This window comes from Acytostelium subglobosum (genome assembly GCF_000787575.1).
Source record: "Acytostelium subglobosum LB1 DNA, scaffold: scaffold13, whole genome shotgun sequence".
Classification (NCBI taxonomy): Eukaryota; Evosea; class Eumycetozoa; order Acytosteliales; family Acytosteliaceae; genus Acytostelium; species Acytostelium subglobosum.
In genome coordinates, this window is record NW_012236520.1 from 563972 (window position 1) to 583266 (window position 19295).

The 19295-nt window shown below is 41.1% G+C and overlaps 7 protein-coding genes across 7 annotated transcripts; 2 read left to right on the top strand and 5 right to left on the bottom strand.

Moving 5' to 3' along the window:
• Window positions 1-2138: 2138 nt before the first annotated feature.
• Window positions 2139-2441, top strand: SAMD00019534_069010 (hypothetical protein; the record flags this gene model as incomplete). The annotated part of the gene is made up of 1 exon (XM_012898013.1): window positions 2139-2441. A coding segment is annotated over one exon (303 nt), but the record flags the coding sequence as incomplete, so codon positions are not given.
• A 6431-nt stretch (window positions 2442-8872) lies between these two features.
• On the bottom strand, window positions 8873-11048 carry SAMD00019534_069020 (hypothetical protein; the record flags this gene model as incomplete). The annotated part of the gene is made up of 2 exons (XM_012898015.1): window positions 8873-9486; window positions 10649-11048. 2 exons carry the CDS (start codon window positions 11046-11048, stop codon window positions 8873-8875), a joined length of 1014 nt encoding a protein of 337 aa, XP_012753469.1.
• On the top strand, window positions 10368-10508 carry SAMD00019534_069030 (hypothetical protein; the record flags this gene model as incomplete). Its single annotated transcript, XM_012898014.1, has 1 exon — window positions 10368-10508. A coding segment is annotated over one exon (141 nt), but the record flags the coding sequence as incomplete, so codon positions are not given.
• A 992-nt stretch (window positions 11049-12040) lies between the features above and the next one.
• Window positions 12041-13022, bottom strand: SAMD00019534_069040 (hypothetical protein; the record flags this gene model as incomplete). The annotated part of the gene is made up of 2 exons (XM_012898016.1): window positions 12041-12050; window positions 12112-13022. The coding sequence occupies 2 exons, from the start codon at window positions 13020-13022 to the stop codon at window positions 12041-12043; spliced, it is 921 nt and encodes a 306-aa protein (XP_012753470.1).
• A 481-nt stretch (window positions 13023-13503) lies between these two features.
• On the bottom strand, window positions 13504-15407 carry SAMD00019534_069050 (hypothetical protein; the record flags this gene model as incomplete). The annotated part of the gene is made up of 4 exons (XM_012898017.1): window positions 13504-14026; window positions 14090-14451; window positions 14513-14917; window positions 14994-15407. Coding segments are annotated over 4 exons (1704 nt in total), but the record flags the coding sequence as incomplete, so codon positions are not given.
• Window positions 15408-15671: 264 nt separating this feature from the next.
• On the bottom strand, window positions 15672-17555 carry SAMD00019534_069060 (hypothetical protein; the record flags this gene model as incomplete). The annotated part of the gene is made up of 2 exons (XM_012898018.1): window positions 15672-15894; window positions 15982-17555. 2 exons carry the CDS (start codon window positions 17553-17555, stop codon window positions 15672-15674), a joined length of 1797 nt encoding a protein of 598 aa, XP_012753472.1.
• A 524-nt stretch (window positions 17556-18079) lies between these two features.
• On the bottom strand, window positions 18080-18871 carry SAMD00019534_069070 (hypothetical protein; the record flags this gene model as incomplete). Its single annotated transcript, XM_012898019.1, has 2 exons — window positions 18080-18366; window positions 18514-18871. The coding sequence occupies 2 exons, from the start codon at window positions 18869-18871 to the stop codon at window positions 18080-18082; spliced, it is 645 nt and encodes a 214-aa protein (XP_012753473.1).
• Between the last annotated feature and the right edge of the window lie 424 nt (window positions 18872-19295).

The window sequence follows — 19295 nt, forward strand, 5'->3', positions numbered from 1 at the left end:
TCTGGCTGTGTGGTCAGATGTGGAGTCGCGAGGTCAGGCCAGTCGTTGTTAAGGCCAGTGTTACTTCAACACTACAGGCAGTTTGTTTCTCATCGTTGTTCTATGATGGACATGACTATACACATATACTATGTTTGTTCACCTGCCTTGCACTTATGTTGTTGTTACATTATTTGTTCGTTCTACATCATCTTACTATGAGTGCATTGGTAACAGTAGTTGGCAAACAAGATAAAGATTAGCAGCGTCTCTGCGCAAGAATGACGACCTAAAACGAGAAGTAACAACATTTTTTTTTTTTTTTTTCCTCTGTCTAACTCTGGTGGATGAAGTACACTCATGTGTGTGGTGTAAGTGTCTTGTCTTGTGGAGACCTGATGTTGTGTGGTCATGGGTGATGGACTACAAGTGATTAGGGATTAAAGTATGGATGAAATTAAAAAGGACAGAAGTGGTTAGAATCAATGTATAATTACCAAATACATTGGTAAGTGCCAATGAGTAAAGGGAGTAATGAAAAGTTGGCGCCAACTATACATTATTACCTTTGCACATTGGTAGATTCCAAAGTTATCCACAAAGTAATTCCCAAGTTCAAAATTAATATCCATAGTGATTACTAAATCATAATACTTTGGTAAGCGCCAAAGTAATCTTCAATATATGTTTTGAAAAGCCAAGTTAACTTTGGATATACCACTCAGGTAAGTGCCAAAGTGATGACGGTGGACCGGTCCTTAAATAATGGTCAATGTTTTATAATTGATGTAAATAACTTTATTAATATAATTGCAATTATTTTGACTCCAAAGTAGATTATGACGTTAGTATTAATAACCAAAGAAATCACCTTTTGTATACTAGTATGTAAATATTATATTCTTCTCTTCGAGTATGCCTGTGGTGATGAGACGATAGACACTGACCACCTTCTTCTGGCCAATGCGATGCGCAAGATCCATGGCCTCTAGATCCTTCATTGGGTTCCAATCGTGCTCGAGGAAGATCACTGTGTCGGCACCTGTAAGGTTCAGACCCAGTACTCCGAATTTGTCTTCAGCAATGGGATATCGATTGTTGGATCTGCGTTGAATTGATTGACAATGGTTTGTCGTTTAATGGCCTCAGTCGAGCCGTCCATCCTGACTGTCCTAGACATGTCCATCAGTCCAACACACATGACCACACAACATCAGGTCTCCACAAAACAACACACTTACACCACACACATGAGTGTACTTCATCCACCAGAGTTAGACAGAGGGCTAAAAAAAAAAAAAATGTTGTTACTTCTCGTTTTAGGTCGTCATTCTTGCGCAGAGACGCTGCTAATTGATTGTTTAAACATACAGAGAACAATAACTACCCAATCTATCTCTATTTATATCTATGTATATATATGTCTATTCAGTCTTCATGTCACCAGCACTTTAGCAAACATACAATCATGAGATGGACAACAATGTATTCAATTTCCTACTGGGGATAGGAATGTCGACTCAAATTGCAACAATAGCAAAGGCAGTACCAACAGTACCAGCAACAGCAGGATTTAGTCACGTCAAGTATCTTGACAGCCAACAACAACAACACAGTAGACTGCCTGGCAGCCACCTTGTGATGACGATGTTGTTGTACAGTAGTGCAGTCAACTTGCTGATTGGGCAGTAGCAGCAGCAAGCAATAACAACACAACAGCGAGACTGTGACTAGGATGTCAATGACCTTGGCATTGACCACTCTGTCGAATCTGACATGGTGATGAGAGTGATGGCCATGACACTAATGTTGATGACCTCAAGCAGCGGAGTACTGTTCGCGAACTTGTCCACACTATTGGCAAGTCGATGGACTCTGAAGCCTGTCAAAACAGAATGGAAGAGCATGAATGGAGAGCTAGTACCAATACCTTTGGAGTACATGTACAGTCGAGCAAAGGTCCTACATCTTGTCACGGCAATGGCACGATTACTTCCACGAGAGTATCATCAAGGACAACGAAGTGAGAGTAGGACATTCAACGATTGAGAGAGAGAGCAGTGGATTCCATACGATCCCCGCAGGTGGTACACTTTGTTATCGACACTGAATTCAAGATGCTACAGCAGCATTCGATACAATATTGTTGATATTGGGACATGATCAAGTTGCCAGCAGTGTGGCAGCCCGACCATCCATTGACCAAGATGCATGCACAGCAGCAACATCCTCAAGTGATGTTTACATACTTTCAAAAACAACCAACAAGTAACTCCTTTGGCAACAGTGTAGTCCAATCAACCAATTGCTACATCATTCCATTCTTGATCACTGGTCATCATTACAACGTCCTCATTGGACATCAACAATCCAAGGCTGTTTTCCACATTTCAAATGTTGAGCATCAGTCAACAACTACATCAGTGGACTTCAATCTGAGACCTTTATTCTCAGTTTTCCGTTAGAACGATACGCCCTACGTTGCTCCGCCCCTGATGGTCAGCGATTCAAGTGGAACGAGAGTAGTTGTGTACCTCTGTCTTTTCCATGTTCCTGGCGGACTTTAAGCAGCCATCGAGCAGACTCATCTCTCTGCAACCACGTGTTCAAATGAACCATCCTTCAGTCGTTGTTAGGCCTGTGTGTGGTCAAGCCAGTCGTGTTCAGTCGTTGTCAGGCCAGAATGTTCAAGCCAGCCGTGGTCAAGCTAGTCGTTGTCATGCCAGCAGGAGTGCGGTCGTATCCGGATGGTCAGGCCATCAGTGTGTTCAGTCCAGTCTCTTTGCAATCATAAGGAGTAGATACCAAAAAAAGTAACCTGCTTTAACAAAGAAGTGTGGATATTACTAATAGTAGTAGTAGTAGTTGTTGATCGATCATTTAATAAAATGATATCGTTTGCAAAGTGACCATGTTCAAACTCTTGGGCTGAACTTAGAAACCACACACAACCAACCAATTGCATCACACACACTGATTGATTGATGGACTGGATTGACAGAGTAGTTTTGAGATACAACAACATCTATTTTAGATACTATATCAATTGGAGGCCTAATCTCCTTTGGGTTCTCTGAAGAGAGGTGTTCCCGTGCGATGAATCAATTCACTGACTTTATAATCTTGATTGGTACTATATTTGGATTACAATTAAGTCACTCAGTTCCCTATTCTCTTCACCATCTCACAAAGTTACAATGACGATAAATTGGTTGTTCTTCAACAATATCCTATCATTAGGTCGATGAATTGGATTATGCTATTGAGAAGTGAGTTTTTAAAGTTGAGTTTCCTTCCAAGTGCTTCTTTCTTTCTTCCAGTGCACCCTGCTCTCTCAATATAAAGGAGTATGGATATCCATTCTAAATACAATATAGATATACTTATACTACTACTACTATATCATTAATACATATTTTTACAATCAATTAAATAATATGATCAATCCCTAATTAATATGTCACTATTGAAATTTGATTAAGTAGATATTGTTTTAATAATAGTGCATGTTGTTGTATCGGGATATGTTTGTTCTTTGCTGTCCAGTTTGACTATGGTCTGCCTCATCTATTGTGATTTAAACAGGTTTCCATTTTGACGAGTCAAGTATTCTCAAAATTGTCTACTTTGTTTCTAGGTGGCTACTGGTCTCTCACATCAGCCTGTGCTCCAACCAATCAACTAAATATATTTAGATCTTCTTTTACTCCAAGCTTTAAAGGAGTATGAAGAGAAGAATCAAGTACCCTATACACCAAAGTTAATCATTGTCGCAGACTGATCCGAGATGAAGTCATATTTGAGAGAGTGTGGAACAAGATCAAGGATATCGTATTATGGTACTGTACCCTCCATCATCTTTGATATTTGTGGAACATACTTTTGACTCTTTGGTTGGCAACATTTGCTCAATTATCAACTTTGGAGTGGATTCAACTTCTCCCAACTTCTACCTCAACAGTTGGCAAGGAACTCTGATTATGTGTCAGAGATTGCTGGTCGCTACAGCGACCCTCAATCACTTCCATCAGCAATGCCAAACCAAGGGCCTCTTCTGATGCCTTATACAGTTGTGTTAACAGACGACAATCTACAATACTCTCTGGACGATTGTTAACATGGAAGTCTACGAGAGTATTCGACACCGATCAAACAACATCAATTGGAGCGATCACTGACAACCACTCTATTTGCAGGACAACTACTATCAATGAGGTAATCAATACTTCGATGGGTATGCACAGACCAGGATTTTTGACAGTTGATGACAACTACTTTGATATCATTGATATGGCGTCGGAGCTGTTGGGTGTTCAATGGGGAACAAAGATGGCCAACAAAAAGAACAATAGTCAATTTTGTAGCCTCAATTGATTCAGCACTCGGCTCGGAGCACTTCCAGCCAACGACAAGGACGCCTATATCAATCAACACACCTGGTAGTGTAGCAAGAACGATTGTGGGAATCCGACTCTCAAGTTCGATGGTCGATCGGCAATTCTCAGACTTGGACAAGCCATCGATTCTAATTGTAGATACCAATTCGTTAATATGGAGACCTGATTAAATCCCAAAAGAAGTGGCCTACTAGAGTCAAGCTGGACAGCAAGGACCAATCATATCCCGATACAACATAATGCACAACTAATATATTACTCTAACAACAACAACTCAATTAAATGTCGACATTGTACATAATCAAACAAGTAAACAACAGCTCTGTCAATATAAACATGTTCCTCATTGGGTCAATTTGTATTGTTGTAACTTCAGCTAAGTACACATCGATGTGTAGTGGTCAAGCCGGTCGTTGTCATCAGGTCAGTGGTGTTGAGGAGATCCATGAGGTTCTCCATGGCGGTAGGTTCTCCATGGCGGGGTACGTGTTGATGGCAATTGCCATTAATTATGTCTCCAGTCGAGAGAGCGCCCAGCGAGCACATGTAAGTCGAGTGGATGCTCCCCATCGTTAAGCCCGGGATGATCGCAGCCTGGCCAGAGTTGAGTGCCACCATCGCATATTCATCCATTACCTCTCTTTCCATCGACCAAATATCATCATATATAATCCATAGTCAACTGTCGACAGTGTTTGGTGGCTTATACGTATTGGTATGTGCTGCTGTTGTTGTTGGTATCTTTTGGTAGTGTAAAGTAACCACCTTCAGGCCAGTCTTTGTCAAGCCAGTTATGGTCAGGCCAGTCGTTGTCAGGTCAGAGTGTTCAAGCCAATCGCTTTAGGGCCGATCGTGTTCAAACCTGCCAGTTGAGTTCAAGCCTGTCGCTGTCAGACAAGTCGTGTTAAATCCAATTGTAGTTGTGGGTCAGTCATATTCAGGTCAGTCGTGTTCAAGCAAGTCGTTGTCAAGCCGTCGTGGTCAGTTGTCGTCCAGCAGTAGCTGAAGAGCCAGTGTTCAGTTCAGTGGTCAGTCATGTTCAAGCCAGTTAAGGCTCACAACTGAGTATCAGTTCAGTCAAATGGTCTAACTGAGCTCAGTTCAGTTCAGTTAACTGAGTGACTGACCAGTCTGAGGAGTCGAATATTACAACTGAGCCTATAACTGAAGACGGATCCGACAGAAAATGAGACTGAGCGTTCAGTTTAACTGAACTGAATTGAGACGCTCAGTCATCAGTTGTGAGCCTTAAAGCCAGTCATTATCATCAGCCAGAGTGTTAAAGCCTGTCGTTGTCATCAACCAGTCGTAAGGCCAGTGTTGGTCAGTCGTGTTCAAGCTAGACATGTTCATGCCAGTCGTTGTCCGGCCAATGTATTCAAGTCTGCCGTTGTTAGCCAGTCGTGGTCAAGCCTGTCATTGTCAAGTTCAAGCCTGCCTATGTCAGGTTGTTGTGTTTAAGCCTGTAGTGGTCAGGTGTCGTCCAGGTAGACTTGGTTAAAGTCTGCCGTGGTCAAGCAGTCATGTTCAAGCCTGTCGTTGTCAGGCCAGTGTGGCCATGTCAGTCGTATTCAGTTCAGTCGTGTTCAAGCCAGTAGAGTAGTTGTCGGGTCAGTCATGTCCAAACCAGTTGTGCTCAAGCAGTCGTGTTCAAGCCAGTTGTGCTCAAGCCAGTCGTGTTCAAGCAAGCAGAGCAGTTGTCGGACGAGACTTTTCCAAACCAATCATGTTCAAGCCGGTCGTGTTCAAGCTATTCATGCTAAATCCTGTCGTTGTCAAGTCAGTCGTGTTCAAGCCTGTCGTTGTCGGGCCAGCAGTGTTCAGGTCGGCTGTTAGAAGCCAGGCCAGCCATTTGTCAGGTTAGCCGTGTTCAGGCAAGCTATTGTGAGGCCAGTGGCCAGGCCGGTCTGTTGTTCAAGTCTGTCGTTGTCAGGCATGTCGTTCTCAAGCAAATCCATGTCCGAATCATTGTCAGGCCATTCGTGTTCAAGCCTGCCACAGTCGTTGTCAGGCCAGTGTGGTAAAGCCTGCCGTTGTCTAGCCAGTCGTGCTCAATCCAGCCGTGGTCGTGGGTCAGTCATGTTCAGGTCTGTGTGCTCAAACCTGCCGTTGTTATCATGCCAGTCGTCGTTCAAGTCCGACGTTGTCAGGCCAGTGGTGTTCAAGCAAACCATGGTCAGTCGTGTTCAAGCCTGTTATGCTCAAACCTGTCGTGTAGTCAAGCCAGCCTGTCGTGTTCTAGCTTGTCGTTGTCAAGTCGGGCCAGTCGTGTTCAAGACATTCGTTGTCAGCCATGTTCAAGTCTGCCGTTGTCTGGTCGGTCATGTCAGACCATTCGTGGTCTGGCATGTGTGCTCAAGCCAATCGTGGTCAGGTCAGCCGTTGTCAAGCCAGCTGTGTCGTCCAGCCTGCCTGTTGTATTCAAGCCAGTTGCTGTCAAACCGTGTTCAAGCCTGCCACAGTCGTTGTCGGGCCAGTGCGGTCAAGCCTGCCGTTGCCAGGCCTGCCGCGCTCAATTCAGCCGTAGTTGTTGGTTAGACGTGTTCAAGCCTGCAGTTGATCATGCCAGTCGTCGCTCAAGCCTCCCGTAGTCAGGCATGTGTGTTCAAGCCATCGTAGTCAGGCCAGTCTTGTTTAAACAAGTCGTGGTCAAATTGTTATAGATCTATTTGACTAGAGTATACATATATACTTACAGTGTACACTTTGAGTTCCTCACTGTGAGGACCAGCCGTGATCAGCCTCGACATCGAGTTTGGGATATCCGGTCGCCATCGACCTGCATGTGCCCCTCACACTGTTTGCACCTCAAGTACTTGCACTCAACTGTACCAGTCGTGCTCATGCTAGTCGTTGTCAGGCCTGTGTTGTCGGATGCTCAAACCAATCGTATTCAAGCCAGTCGTATTAAAGCCTATCGTTGTCTGGGCAACAGGTCGGCCTTTGTCATGTCAGTCGTGTTCAAATCTGCCATTGTCAAGCCAGTCGCATTCCAGCAGGTAGTCGTTATCATGTCAGTCATTGCCGTCAGGTCAGTCGTATTCCGGCAGTCCGTTGTCAAGCGAGTCGTGTTCATGTCAGTCGTGGTTAAGTCTGCAAGTCGTTGTTGGGCCAGTCGTGGTCATGCAAGCCATTGTCCGGCAGTCGTTGACAATTCAGTCGCGTTTAGGTCGGCTGTTGTAAGCCTGTCCTGGTCACCTTCCAAACCAACCTCACTATGACCTACTAGACAACTTCTATACTTTAATCCCTAATCACTTGTAGTCCATCACCCATGACCACACAACATCAGGTCTCCACAAGACAAGACACTTACACCACACACATGAGTGTACTTCATCCACCAGAGTTAGACAGAGGGCTAAAAAAAAAAAAAATGTTGTTACTTCTCGTTTTAGGTCGTCATTCTTGCGCAGAGACGCTGCTAATCTTCTCTGTATCGTTCCAATTTTATAATTTTGGTCCCCGAAGGGAGCCAATGATCAATAGAAACAAGTCCGGTCTTAAGGAATTGAAATTATAACAATTATATGATTTATGGTTTGAAATAACGAATGAACAAATGTGTGTGAGTGATGAATGTTCGTCAAACCCACTTAAAACACACCGTCCACAAACGAAAATTCAAAAAGTGAAAAAAAAAAATCAATTGAAAAAATATATTTTCCAAACAGATAATAGTAAAAAAGTTGGTAGTTATACAAAGTTCAAACAAATAACTCAAACAACCCACCATTGATCAATTATGAAAAAAAACTAGGTTGCATGATCTATAAATGACATCCAAACGATTTTGTCATGGCAAGCCGGCTCAGGAGGAAACAAGTTAGATTGATAGAGGTCTTCTCTTTACCTCTCTACCCTTATTAATATCCTTTCCCTTACCCTACCCTTTCCCTTGCCCTTATTCCTTTCCCTTGCCCTTATACTTTGCTCTTACCCTGACCCACCCTTACCTCTCTACCTCTCTACCTCTCTACCCTCTACTCTGTAAAGACTAAACAGGTTGGACACCATCTACAAATGTTTGTCAACTCCAACTGTCCACCTTTAGTGTGGAAGACACTCAGTTTACCATTCACCACTTGAATAGCTTTATGTACAATCATAAACCCCAATACCCTCTCTACCTGCCAGACTCTGGCGGGTGGTCCTGGATCACTAAACTGACCACCAACTATCCACTTTGTCTCAAACTCGACAATCCAGCTTGGTTGGGCTTATTCCTGCTACCTGTACCAGAAACCCCTTACACAATTGATCATTAATCATGATTGGAGTTCCCACATACTCTCTGTCATGATCATCATATCAATGTAATGTCCAATCAATCAAAAACCTAAAGATCTCAAACTTGTTGTTATTGTTTGGTTTCCAAGGAATATAAGGTGGTTGATTTTATTTGTCCAATCCAATACTTTTTTGGTGATCGTGATCCTAAACAGCTTCTGTCAATGTCGATATGATCCCTCAACATGTCATCCACTACTACCTGCTTATCTGTATCTTCTAAAGACGCGAGTGTTTCTTCTCTTGTAGTTGGCACGGACTGAAGGTCTAGCCTTGGCGGCATGACGACCTCCCTTCTTGTTCAAACCACGAGCCTTGACACCGGCGGCAGTGAGACCACGGAGCTCACGGTGCTTGTGCACTGGGTTGCAGATCCAGTTGTAGCGGGCGTCGTTACGGATGGACTGGTGAGAGTGATCCAACAAGATGACCTCAAAGTACTTGTAGGTCGAGTCCTGGTTGACCCAGTACGAGTTCAACACACGAAGGTTGGGGCAACGACGAGCGACACGCTCCTCGGCGACGGAGCGCAAGTTGCGCGATGGCTTCAACTCGTTGACACCATGGGTCTTGGGCTTGCCACCAGTGCGACCGCCTGGCACCTGTCTCTTACGGCCTCCGCGACGGACACGGATGCGGTAAACGACGAAACCTTGAGTGGCCTTGTAACCCAAACGTCTGGCTTTGTCTGGACGACTTGGGTGAGTGGCACGATGGCACACTGGCAAGTTTCTGTATTCCCAGCATCTAACTCTGAGAAGGAAACGAATAGCATCAGACTGCTTATGCTTGTACAGTTCCTGTAAGTATTTGTAGGCACCTGTAGTAGTAGTTGATTGAAATAGTTGGTTTGATTGATTGGTTTGATTGATTGATTGAATGATTGTTAGTTTGTGTAGGTGATAAAGTTGATGGATAGATATCATTGTCTTTGTAGTCGTAGTCACAATCACCATCATATCGTAATCGTAATCATTCGTCAGGATTCTAGATATATCAACATCGTTCTCTCTCGCAAGTAACTTGTTTGAAAGGTATCCTTCAATCCTTCATTCTATCCATCGTTCGATTGATTGATTCATCTGTAGTCGACTACACTAGATTGATATAGAGATAGTAAGATATACACACCCATTCCTGTTCCTGTTGTGATATGTGACCAAAGTGTGAAGCAATAGCAAGTTGATAAAGTGGACTATGAACCAGATGCGAGAGGAGGCGAGTCAGCAGGACATCCTGTCGCTCACTCACACACATTCGTGTGAGTTTGGAGCACATAGTTTTGTAAAGTATGTTAACAAAATCAAAATAAATAGTTTTTCAAACATTGATCCAATTCAATTGGAAGTTCGAAACAGTTACTCTTAAACAGTTAGTGACAACATACATAGAGATAGATAGATAATGTAAATAGAACTTGTTATATCTAATATATAGTATCATACACAACATATATATATAGACAATGGTATGTATATCAACAACACTCATTTATAAACATTGACCACATTCAACTTTACTTACCTCGATCATTCATTCATTCAATGATATAGGCAGTTACAGATAGATGTATTGGATTATCTATACTTGTATTTAGTATAAATGCTTTTATATATTACTCTATATGGGTCATTGTAACAGTATGTTATATCTAGTTAACTAAACATGCATCACATCTCTAACAATCACAACATCTTTTAGCCATTCATAGATAATGATCATTGGATACATCAATACTTTTCACCAAGAGAGTATGGTATAAGTATGCCATTGATGTTGGTTGTAATTGGTCTAACAATAATTGGTACATTCTTGGGTCTTGTAATGGTTAGTTCAAAGAGGAAATAGAGTATAGTAATATAGTATTTATTGTATACCTTGTAATATTGATGTCTTATTATTATTATTGTTGTTGTTGTTGTTGATCGATAGGTATCTAATAGTAATATATTGACCAAATGTAGAGAATACCATTGTCATACCAAATGATAATACAAAGATACTCATTGTAATTGTGAATACGAATGATGTAGTCACACCTGTAGAGTAATAATGTCCAATGTGATAGGCAAACAATGAACATAGTTGTAGTACAACCAATAGATCCCATACTTGTAGACTCAATCTTGTAGTGATCCAATCATATTGATCCAACAGTTTGATTGTATAGCCAAATGTAAACTTGCCACCTTTTCCAACGGCCCTCGGTACAAGTACAGTTGGTAGAGGTGTCACTAGACGCACCAAGAATGTCCAGAGCAAGAAGAAGTAGCCAAGTTTGTGTACGGTCATGATGAATGTTGCAAACTCTGGTATCGCCGTTGGATCATACACTCCTGGTACTGCAATTGATACATCGCCCATGTCAAAGTTCATACCCATCAATCTGTACAATGTCAATACACTACTGATCAACAATAGTACTGCCAATGGTAATAGTTGTTCTGATGTTGGGGTTGTTGGACCATGGTTGCTTGGATCATCATGTTTGGTCAATGATCTATTGATTGATAATGATAAGATATTACTGATTGAATATAATTGTGGTAATATGAATATGATCAAGTATAGACGTTCATGATCTGTAGAGATAAAGAATAGTAATGTTGATACTGGTAGGAATAGATCTGATTGTTGATATCTTGAACTAAACATTAATACCACTGTATGTATAATTATGATTGTATAGATAAAGAATGCCAATGTTGATAACATAATATGATATGATGTCCAATAATAATCATATAAATATATGGATGCCAATAATAGATAATATGTTCCAAACTTGATATATAATGGATAGAATATACCATCATTATCTGATATCTTTGTCATTGTTATCCTTTCCAATATACCTGCCATTTGTCCATTATATTCAAAATATAATAACATTGTTGCAAACAAATAATTGAATCTATATATTGACTTGGGGGAGTATATGTTTAGTTAATTGATATATATATCAATATTATATATTATAATAATATATTTGTTACTTACATTAAATATCCAACTACCTTCCAATGGAGGTACAATGATATATTTAATCATTGCCATAGTGAATAGGATATAAATGAATTTGGTGATTGATCCATTTGGTGTTTCAATATTATTATGTTGAGTGTTGTTGGATTGTTTAAATAATAATATTATTAATAATAAAGTAATATAAATATTAAATGATTCATTCTGTTCTAATTGTTGATAATAATATAATAGTCCACAGAATGTTGTTGATATTATAATTATAATAATATAGGGGATTAATGTTGTGATTGGATTATCTGACAATTCAAATAATAATCCATTGAATGATCCATAACGTCTATTGATCAATTGATACATTGTAAACATCAATGCCAATGGATAGAATATCAATTCAAACTGTGGATAACGTTTGAAATTGTTGAGTGAATGTTTGAGTTGATCAATCATCTGTTCAAACCTGGCCACTGCCTTGACAGTATCACTGTCCTCATACTCCATCATTGAGTTGGACTGTTGTTCATCCAAGATACCCAAATGTTTGGCCAACCTAATCAACTGTATTAAATTGATTGACAATAGATGACGTTTGTGTTCCATATCAGTGGTGGCTGGATCCAAACGACCAGTGTTCTCGGCGGGTATAGATGCACCCGAGCCCATAAAGTATTGTGTCACTGTACTACATAGATCAACTTGATCAATCAATTTGTTTTGTTGATCCGCGGGCAATGGTACCAGGTGTGGATTGTAAATGATTGTGAATGCTTCGTTGCCCTGATCATTCCTTCCATGTGCTCCAGTGTCATTGGGTGTCTTGCCACCATGATCACTAAAGATCATCAACAAGTATTCCGGATGTTGATCGACCCATTGTTTAACGGCCGCCATATCCTTGATCCATCCATTCAACAGTTGAACGGTGGCCGGATGATACTTGTTTCCAGTCATATGATTACGTTCATCAACCATATCGCCCGAGAAGAATATACTACTGTCACGTCCAGCAGCCTCACGATCCAAGTATTGTTTGGCACATTGATGAGAGTTGCCCAATGAACATTGAAACAATGTTTGATACAATGCCGATGTCTCTGTCGTACGCTCCAATACAACACCATTCTTAAAGTAATCACCATTGCACAGTGAATCGTAGGCAGGCAGTTTGGTACCGACATACTTGAATGGTTGTCCAGTGTGTGTGACCAATTGATGCATCAAGTTATCCTCTCGGATGTAGGCTCCAAAGTAGTTGTATGGTGGTGTACCAGACATGTATGATGTAAACACTGCAAACGATGCAGGGAATCCAACATTACGTATACGATAGTGATTAGAGTTTTGTTGGAACAACTCCACCATACCGTCCATTAGGTCACGTGCCACTCCATCATTGTAAAAGAACAATGTACGTTTGAATGAATTGATTCTGTCGTCTGGGCATTGACCAGGACGTCTACAATCTGTATTCTCAAACAACTCCTTTGTTGACTTTACATCCAAATAATGAAACTTGGCCAACACAACTGTCAACAAATAAATCATCAACAACAATTGACATGTTGTTAAGAATGTTGATGATCTAATAAATCTTTTAAATAATAACATGATGTAATATGTGATATATATATATTATGTATGTATTAAAATGTAGAATGAAGAGAATGAACAATGCAACACTGTTGTTTGTTGGGACTCCCTGGATACCATGCCTCACACAACATCGTCATCATATTTTTGATCAAAAAATCAATCAAGTGATTCTGATTGGGTGACAGAGTGGGACCCCGAAAAGTCGTATGATTGATCAAAATAAGGGATGGGAGGTCCCATGATGATAAAGTAATCTTTATGGAGTCCTTGGTACATAAGGAGTAAAAGTATCCTTTGTGATCTCTACCCAATCAAACTCGTATGATGTTGGTAGACCAACATGAGAGGTACTGGCAAACTGTTCGTTGTCCCATGTGAATGATGGCTGTTGGATACGAGTTGGTCCACAGATGGCCAATGCGGTCTGCTTCTGTACCATTGACCAAGAGGTCATCTTACCATCGATACCACCCATGGCAATTGGTCCTTGTTGCAACAGATCGAAACGAGAGGCAATTGCATTGCCTGGATTGTCTTGAGCCAATGGATCAGTCTCGTAATCATTGTACTGGATGTACATTTGATAGTCCTCCACAGAGTAGACCTTGTTGGCGTCACGTCTCATGATCATTGCACGTGCATTACCAATGTATGACATCTCCTGTCTCAATGATCCATCCAAATCATTCGAGTTATAACCAGACATGTTATAAATAGTCTCATAGAATGGTACATTATATGATGGCCAATATCCCATTCTAAGTATTGCTGTTTGGTCGGCACTGTAATATATGTTAGTAGTTGTTGTTATCATTGGGACTGTCCCACTAACCTACTACACTTACTACTCAATATAACCTGGAATTTGTTCCAATACGTAGAGTGCACCATCGGCAAGACTGACGTTGGGAGTGAACTTCTTAAAGTCAATCACCATCCATTGGTTGTTGTAGGTGCCACTGTTGTAGAGTGATACGGTCTCACACCATTGCAATCCACTGGTGGACAGTCTGTTGGAGACCAACACACGCATCCAACTCAGTACAGACTGTGGACGAACATTCTCATACAAACTAAAGTTAAAGATGTTGTTGGTAGTCTCCAAGATTGACAATTGAGTGTTCAACACATAGAAATCATCAATAGACGATAATGTTGCAGGGTATGCACTAAACAATTGATGGTTACCAACTGTTTGACTGGTGGCCTATACAGTGATTGATCGATTGTTAGTCACGTGACTTTTGAATCTACAATCTGCTACATACCGAGAATCCAAAGGTATAAGACTTGAATACTCTAAGCATTTGAGAGTAAAAGTACCAGGCAACATGTCCACAGTAGAGTTCAGAGAGGTCGTCGGTCAACTTGACTAGGGCGGTACAATGGGAGCTCTTCATCAGGTCGACAAAGGTAGCGGGTGGCTTTAGGCTCTCTCCATTCATGTATTGGATGGCTGGTATCACATCAAACATATCACCGGCCATATTCATAGCGAATAGATCGGCCAATGTCACTGGTGTCAATGATGTACCAACAATGGCATCGGTATAACCAACCAACATGCTCTCAATCTGATTCATAATCAATGATATTTGATACCAATATACATATAATGAATCGGTCTTGTCCATCTGTGATTCACTGTTTGTATATTTATCAATGTTTGTATACTAATGAATATATATATAAGTATATGATTGATGGGACGAGGATGTCGATGATGATGACGACGAAGATGACACTTACGATCCAAGCAATATTATCCTCGATCCATGCAGTTAGGTTTGCTGGCAACTCATCAAAGCCTAGTCTATCCTTGTAATAGTTGATACGACCAAAGTAGATTGCTTGATATGTCAAGTATCCCTCGAGATATCCTGCACATTGAGCTTGGGCGGCATCAGTGTAGGCCGATGAAGTGTTGATTGACAAGTAGATCCAACCAGTTGCATTTGGGAATCCATCAAACAATGCAGTTGCAACAGACTCTGTCTCTTGTCCCAACACAACCTTGAATGAATTTGAACCATCATTCATACATGAATAAAGAAGTGGATTGAATGGTGTTCCAGCAGCTTCCTCCGTCGTTGTCTTTGTTGTTGCCGAAACAACAATTGTAAACAACAATAACAAAGCAGTTAATATTGTTGTTACTCTCATATCTTGTTGTTGTTATTATTATATGTAATGATAATTAATGATACAACAATTGCTCAATTGTAAAAGAATGAATGTCATGCATGTCCGACGGACTTGATTCAAATTGAACCAACTTCAAAAGAATCTTCGTGTGGGGACCTTCTTCCATCCCCCCAACCCCAGCCTTCGACCCACAACCCTCGACCCTCCAATCATTCTCCATGATTGAACTTTGATTGGATTAAAAGGAAATAATAAATGATAAGGATTTTATATATATTACTACTACTTATCTGTAAAGTCACCAACCATTTGGATTGGAGCAGCCCATACATAGTATTGCTTGGTACCAACTTTGGGCACCTTCTTGATGATGCCCAAACTATCTAGGATGTTGGCAATGTCATACAGTCGTTTACATTTGGCTGGCATCGATGTTAGGTTGTAGGTATCCTTGGCATCTTGTATCGATACTTGTTCTCTGACCAAGAATAATCTAATAAATAATCTACATAGATTGGATATTGAGGTTTGAGCGTCATCACCTGATGATGTTGCTGCTGCTGCCACTCCGCCACTCATATCAGTGTCACACATTGACATTGCAAATATAGAGTAGAGTGATGTTGTGATGTTCTGTAGACCCTTCCAGTGGTAGCAGTCACGTTCCTCCTTGGCCACAACGCCCAGACATTCCATGACGTTCAATATCTCGTAGAAGCGACGCTTGTTGACTTGTAGACGGGCGGTCAGTGACTCTAGGTTGATCTTGGGATCGGTACTATTGGCAAACACATCCAACAGCATGTCACATATCTTCTTGAGTGACTTGTCACTACGTTTGTAAGGTGATTGATCCATCCTTCCAGCGCCAGTGTTTAAAGAAGCTGCAACAGACTTTGGTGATGTTGTTGTTGTGGTAGTTGTAGTTTGTTGGATTGGTATGGAAGGTGATGAGAATATCTGTGTTGGTGCATACATCATTGGTGATGGTGATGTCATTGATGTCATGGAAGTGGGCATGGTAGTTGTCGTGGAACCAACAAATAATGGAGGTGGAAGTGGACGTGACAAGAATGATCCACTACCAAACAGAGGTGAACTAACAAGATTGAGTGATGTTGATTCACTACTACTGTTGATAGATTGATTGGAAACTTGTATATTTGGTTGGCTTTGTTGACTTGATTGTTGTGGACTTGATTGTTGTAGTTGACTTGGCTGTTGTTGTTGACTGAATGAGTTAAAGTTGGAGTTGGAGAATGAGAAGGTTGGTTGTGTTGTGACATTGTTGTTGTTAAAGTTGTACTGATGATGTTGATGATTAAGTTGTTGAGTCTGTTGATGATGATACTCCATCATCTGTGGATGTAGGTAGGATGGTAGATTTGGAGTGGACATTGATAGGTTGCTTGGTTGATCATCGGTCATTACATTGTCTGATTCCAAGATTGAATCATCGTCGTCATCATCATCGTCATCATCATCAGACGAGAAGTCACCGGTAGTATATGCATCATCAGTTATAGCATCCTCAGACATTGTTTGATTCCATTGATGTTGTTGATATTGTTGTTGTTGTTGTTGGTACTGTTGTTGATACTGCTGTTGTTGTTGTTGTTGAGTAGTTATACCAAGTCCATAGACAGTGTCTGCGGCAGAGGAAGCAACATCCCATTGAGTCTGCTCGGGTACTGCAATTGTGAACTGTTCACATGGTTGAGTAGAAGAAGTAGTAGTAGTAGTAGTTGTTGATTGTACATTATTATCATCCTGTACAATATTGTTGCTCGTTGCAGTCCTCTGATTGGCAAGTACATCAGACAATGAACTTGAACTGGTTGATTGTAGAGCGGCTGATAGTGAGCTTGACGATGAGGAGTGACCTCCACTGAGGAATGCAGACAGTGAGCTGGAGCTCGTAGAGTGAGGCGCGGCCGAGAGTGAACCTGATGATTGGAACGCGGCAGAGAGTGAACCGGATGATTGGAAGGCTGCCGACAGAGAACCAGATGATTGGAATGCTGTCAATGATCCCAACGATGGTTGTGACGCTTGTGGTGCACCCATCAACGATTCAAAGATCTTATTAATCGAGCTCTGTCTCTGAAGGTAGTCAAACCTATTGACATAGTCCTCCAAGTTATTAAATGATGAGTTATTAGACATATCTATCTGTCTGTCTTGTAATGTTATAAGTACTTGTAATGTTATAAAGTTGTGAATGAATGTGATTGTGAAAGTGACAACAATGAATGAACAAGTTACTGGTGATGTGATGACTTCAAAGAAAGAATGAATGATGTTGGATGGGTTTGTTTGAATAAGGTTGCTTAGATCATCTAATGATCGAATGTTATTCAATGGGTGGGCGATGGAACAAACACAACTACATGGACATGAAAGTAAGTCGATGAGGGAATCGACAAAAAATTAACCACATCAGTGTCTCTTGCTTGAGGGGTACAGGGGCACGATCATGTGCAATGATCAATCGACCCCACATACACTCACACACGACTATCTACTCGTGACTTGAGGGACCTGTGGGTCACCAATCACTCAGCACCACCATAAAAGGAAATGTTCGTTCGTGTCTGTGATCTATTACAAGGGAGGGAAGGAGCAGCAACATTGCTGTCGTGGTCATTTAATCAATTAATTAATGAAGTAAAGTAAAGTTGTTATTGCTACTACTGTAATCTTGGTGAACCTGATGGTGTCGGCGTAGAGATTGAAGAGAATGGATTGAGTTGAGAGTCTGATGGCATGTTGACTACCACCCAGATTGCTGTGGCCTCTGCTCTAACTATACCATTCTGATCCTTCATTGTTGACTTTATGAATATCTTCTTGCCCTCTCGTCTCTCTATCCATGCCTCTATCAATGACACTGATAGCAATGGTACAAACTTCTTGTAGTTTACCGATAGATTAACTGTTACTGCATACTTTTTAAGTTGTACAGGTTGTTCTCCATCTATTAATATATCATTATTATTATTATTATTACTGTTACTGTTACTGCTGTTGTTGTTGTTACTGCTTATTCTACTATTCTTTGTATTACTTATAATAAAGTCATCATAATTATTGTTATAATAATATCTTATACAACATGCCATACAATCGTCAAAGACACTGGCCAATGCACCACCGTGGACACACTCGGGTGGTCCTTCACAGTAGCTACTCCAATATACAAAGCCAACTAGTGATCGATCACTAAACTTGTTGGGGAATGCCTGTTCGGAGGGACGTGGTGGCGGCGTGTCGCCCACGACCACCAGTGACGCGGGGTCCAATCCCAGACAGTCCTCGTCAGCCGTGTCCAGATCGCTGTCGGCCTGCCATCGCTCGCAGGGTGCGTCGCCAATGATCGAGCTGTAGCCCTTCCAGTAGAACTTGGAGCAGAACTTGCGGTCCATATATACAAAGTTCCTGCCTTTGAAGCCTGCCTTTTGACGGCCTTCCTCCTGGTCCATTCCATTCCTACTGATCAAATACAAGTCATTGCGTCGTACTATTGAGTGTACCCAATGTGGCCATTCTATATTATCCTCTTCTATAAATGATCTTATTAATGATTTATGACTATCATGATTATTATTATTATTATTATTACTACTACTGCTACTGCTACTACTACTATGATTATCTGGTGTTATCGTTAACTTTGGTACTAATGTATCTTGTTTTTGTTGTTCATTCAACCTTTGTTGATGATGTTGTTGAGCTGCTTGTTTGTTTGCGTGTAAATATGTATCGTCGTCTATAATCATTGAGGTGTCTGAACGATGATGGTGATGCCCCAGACGTAACTTTCCTTTGCCTGAACCTGCAACACCATGATCATCTACTTGTCCACTTCCCTCACCTCCATCAGCAATAGCTTGTTGTTGTTGTTGT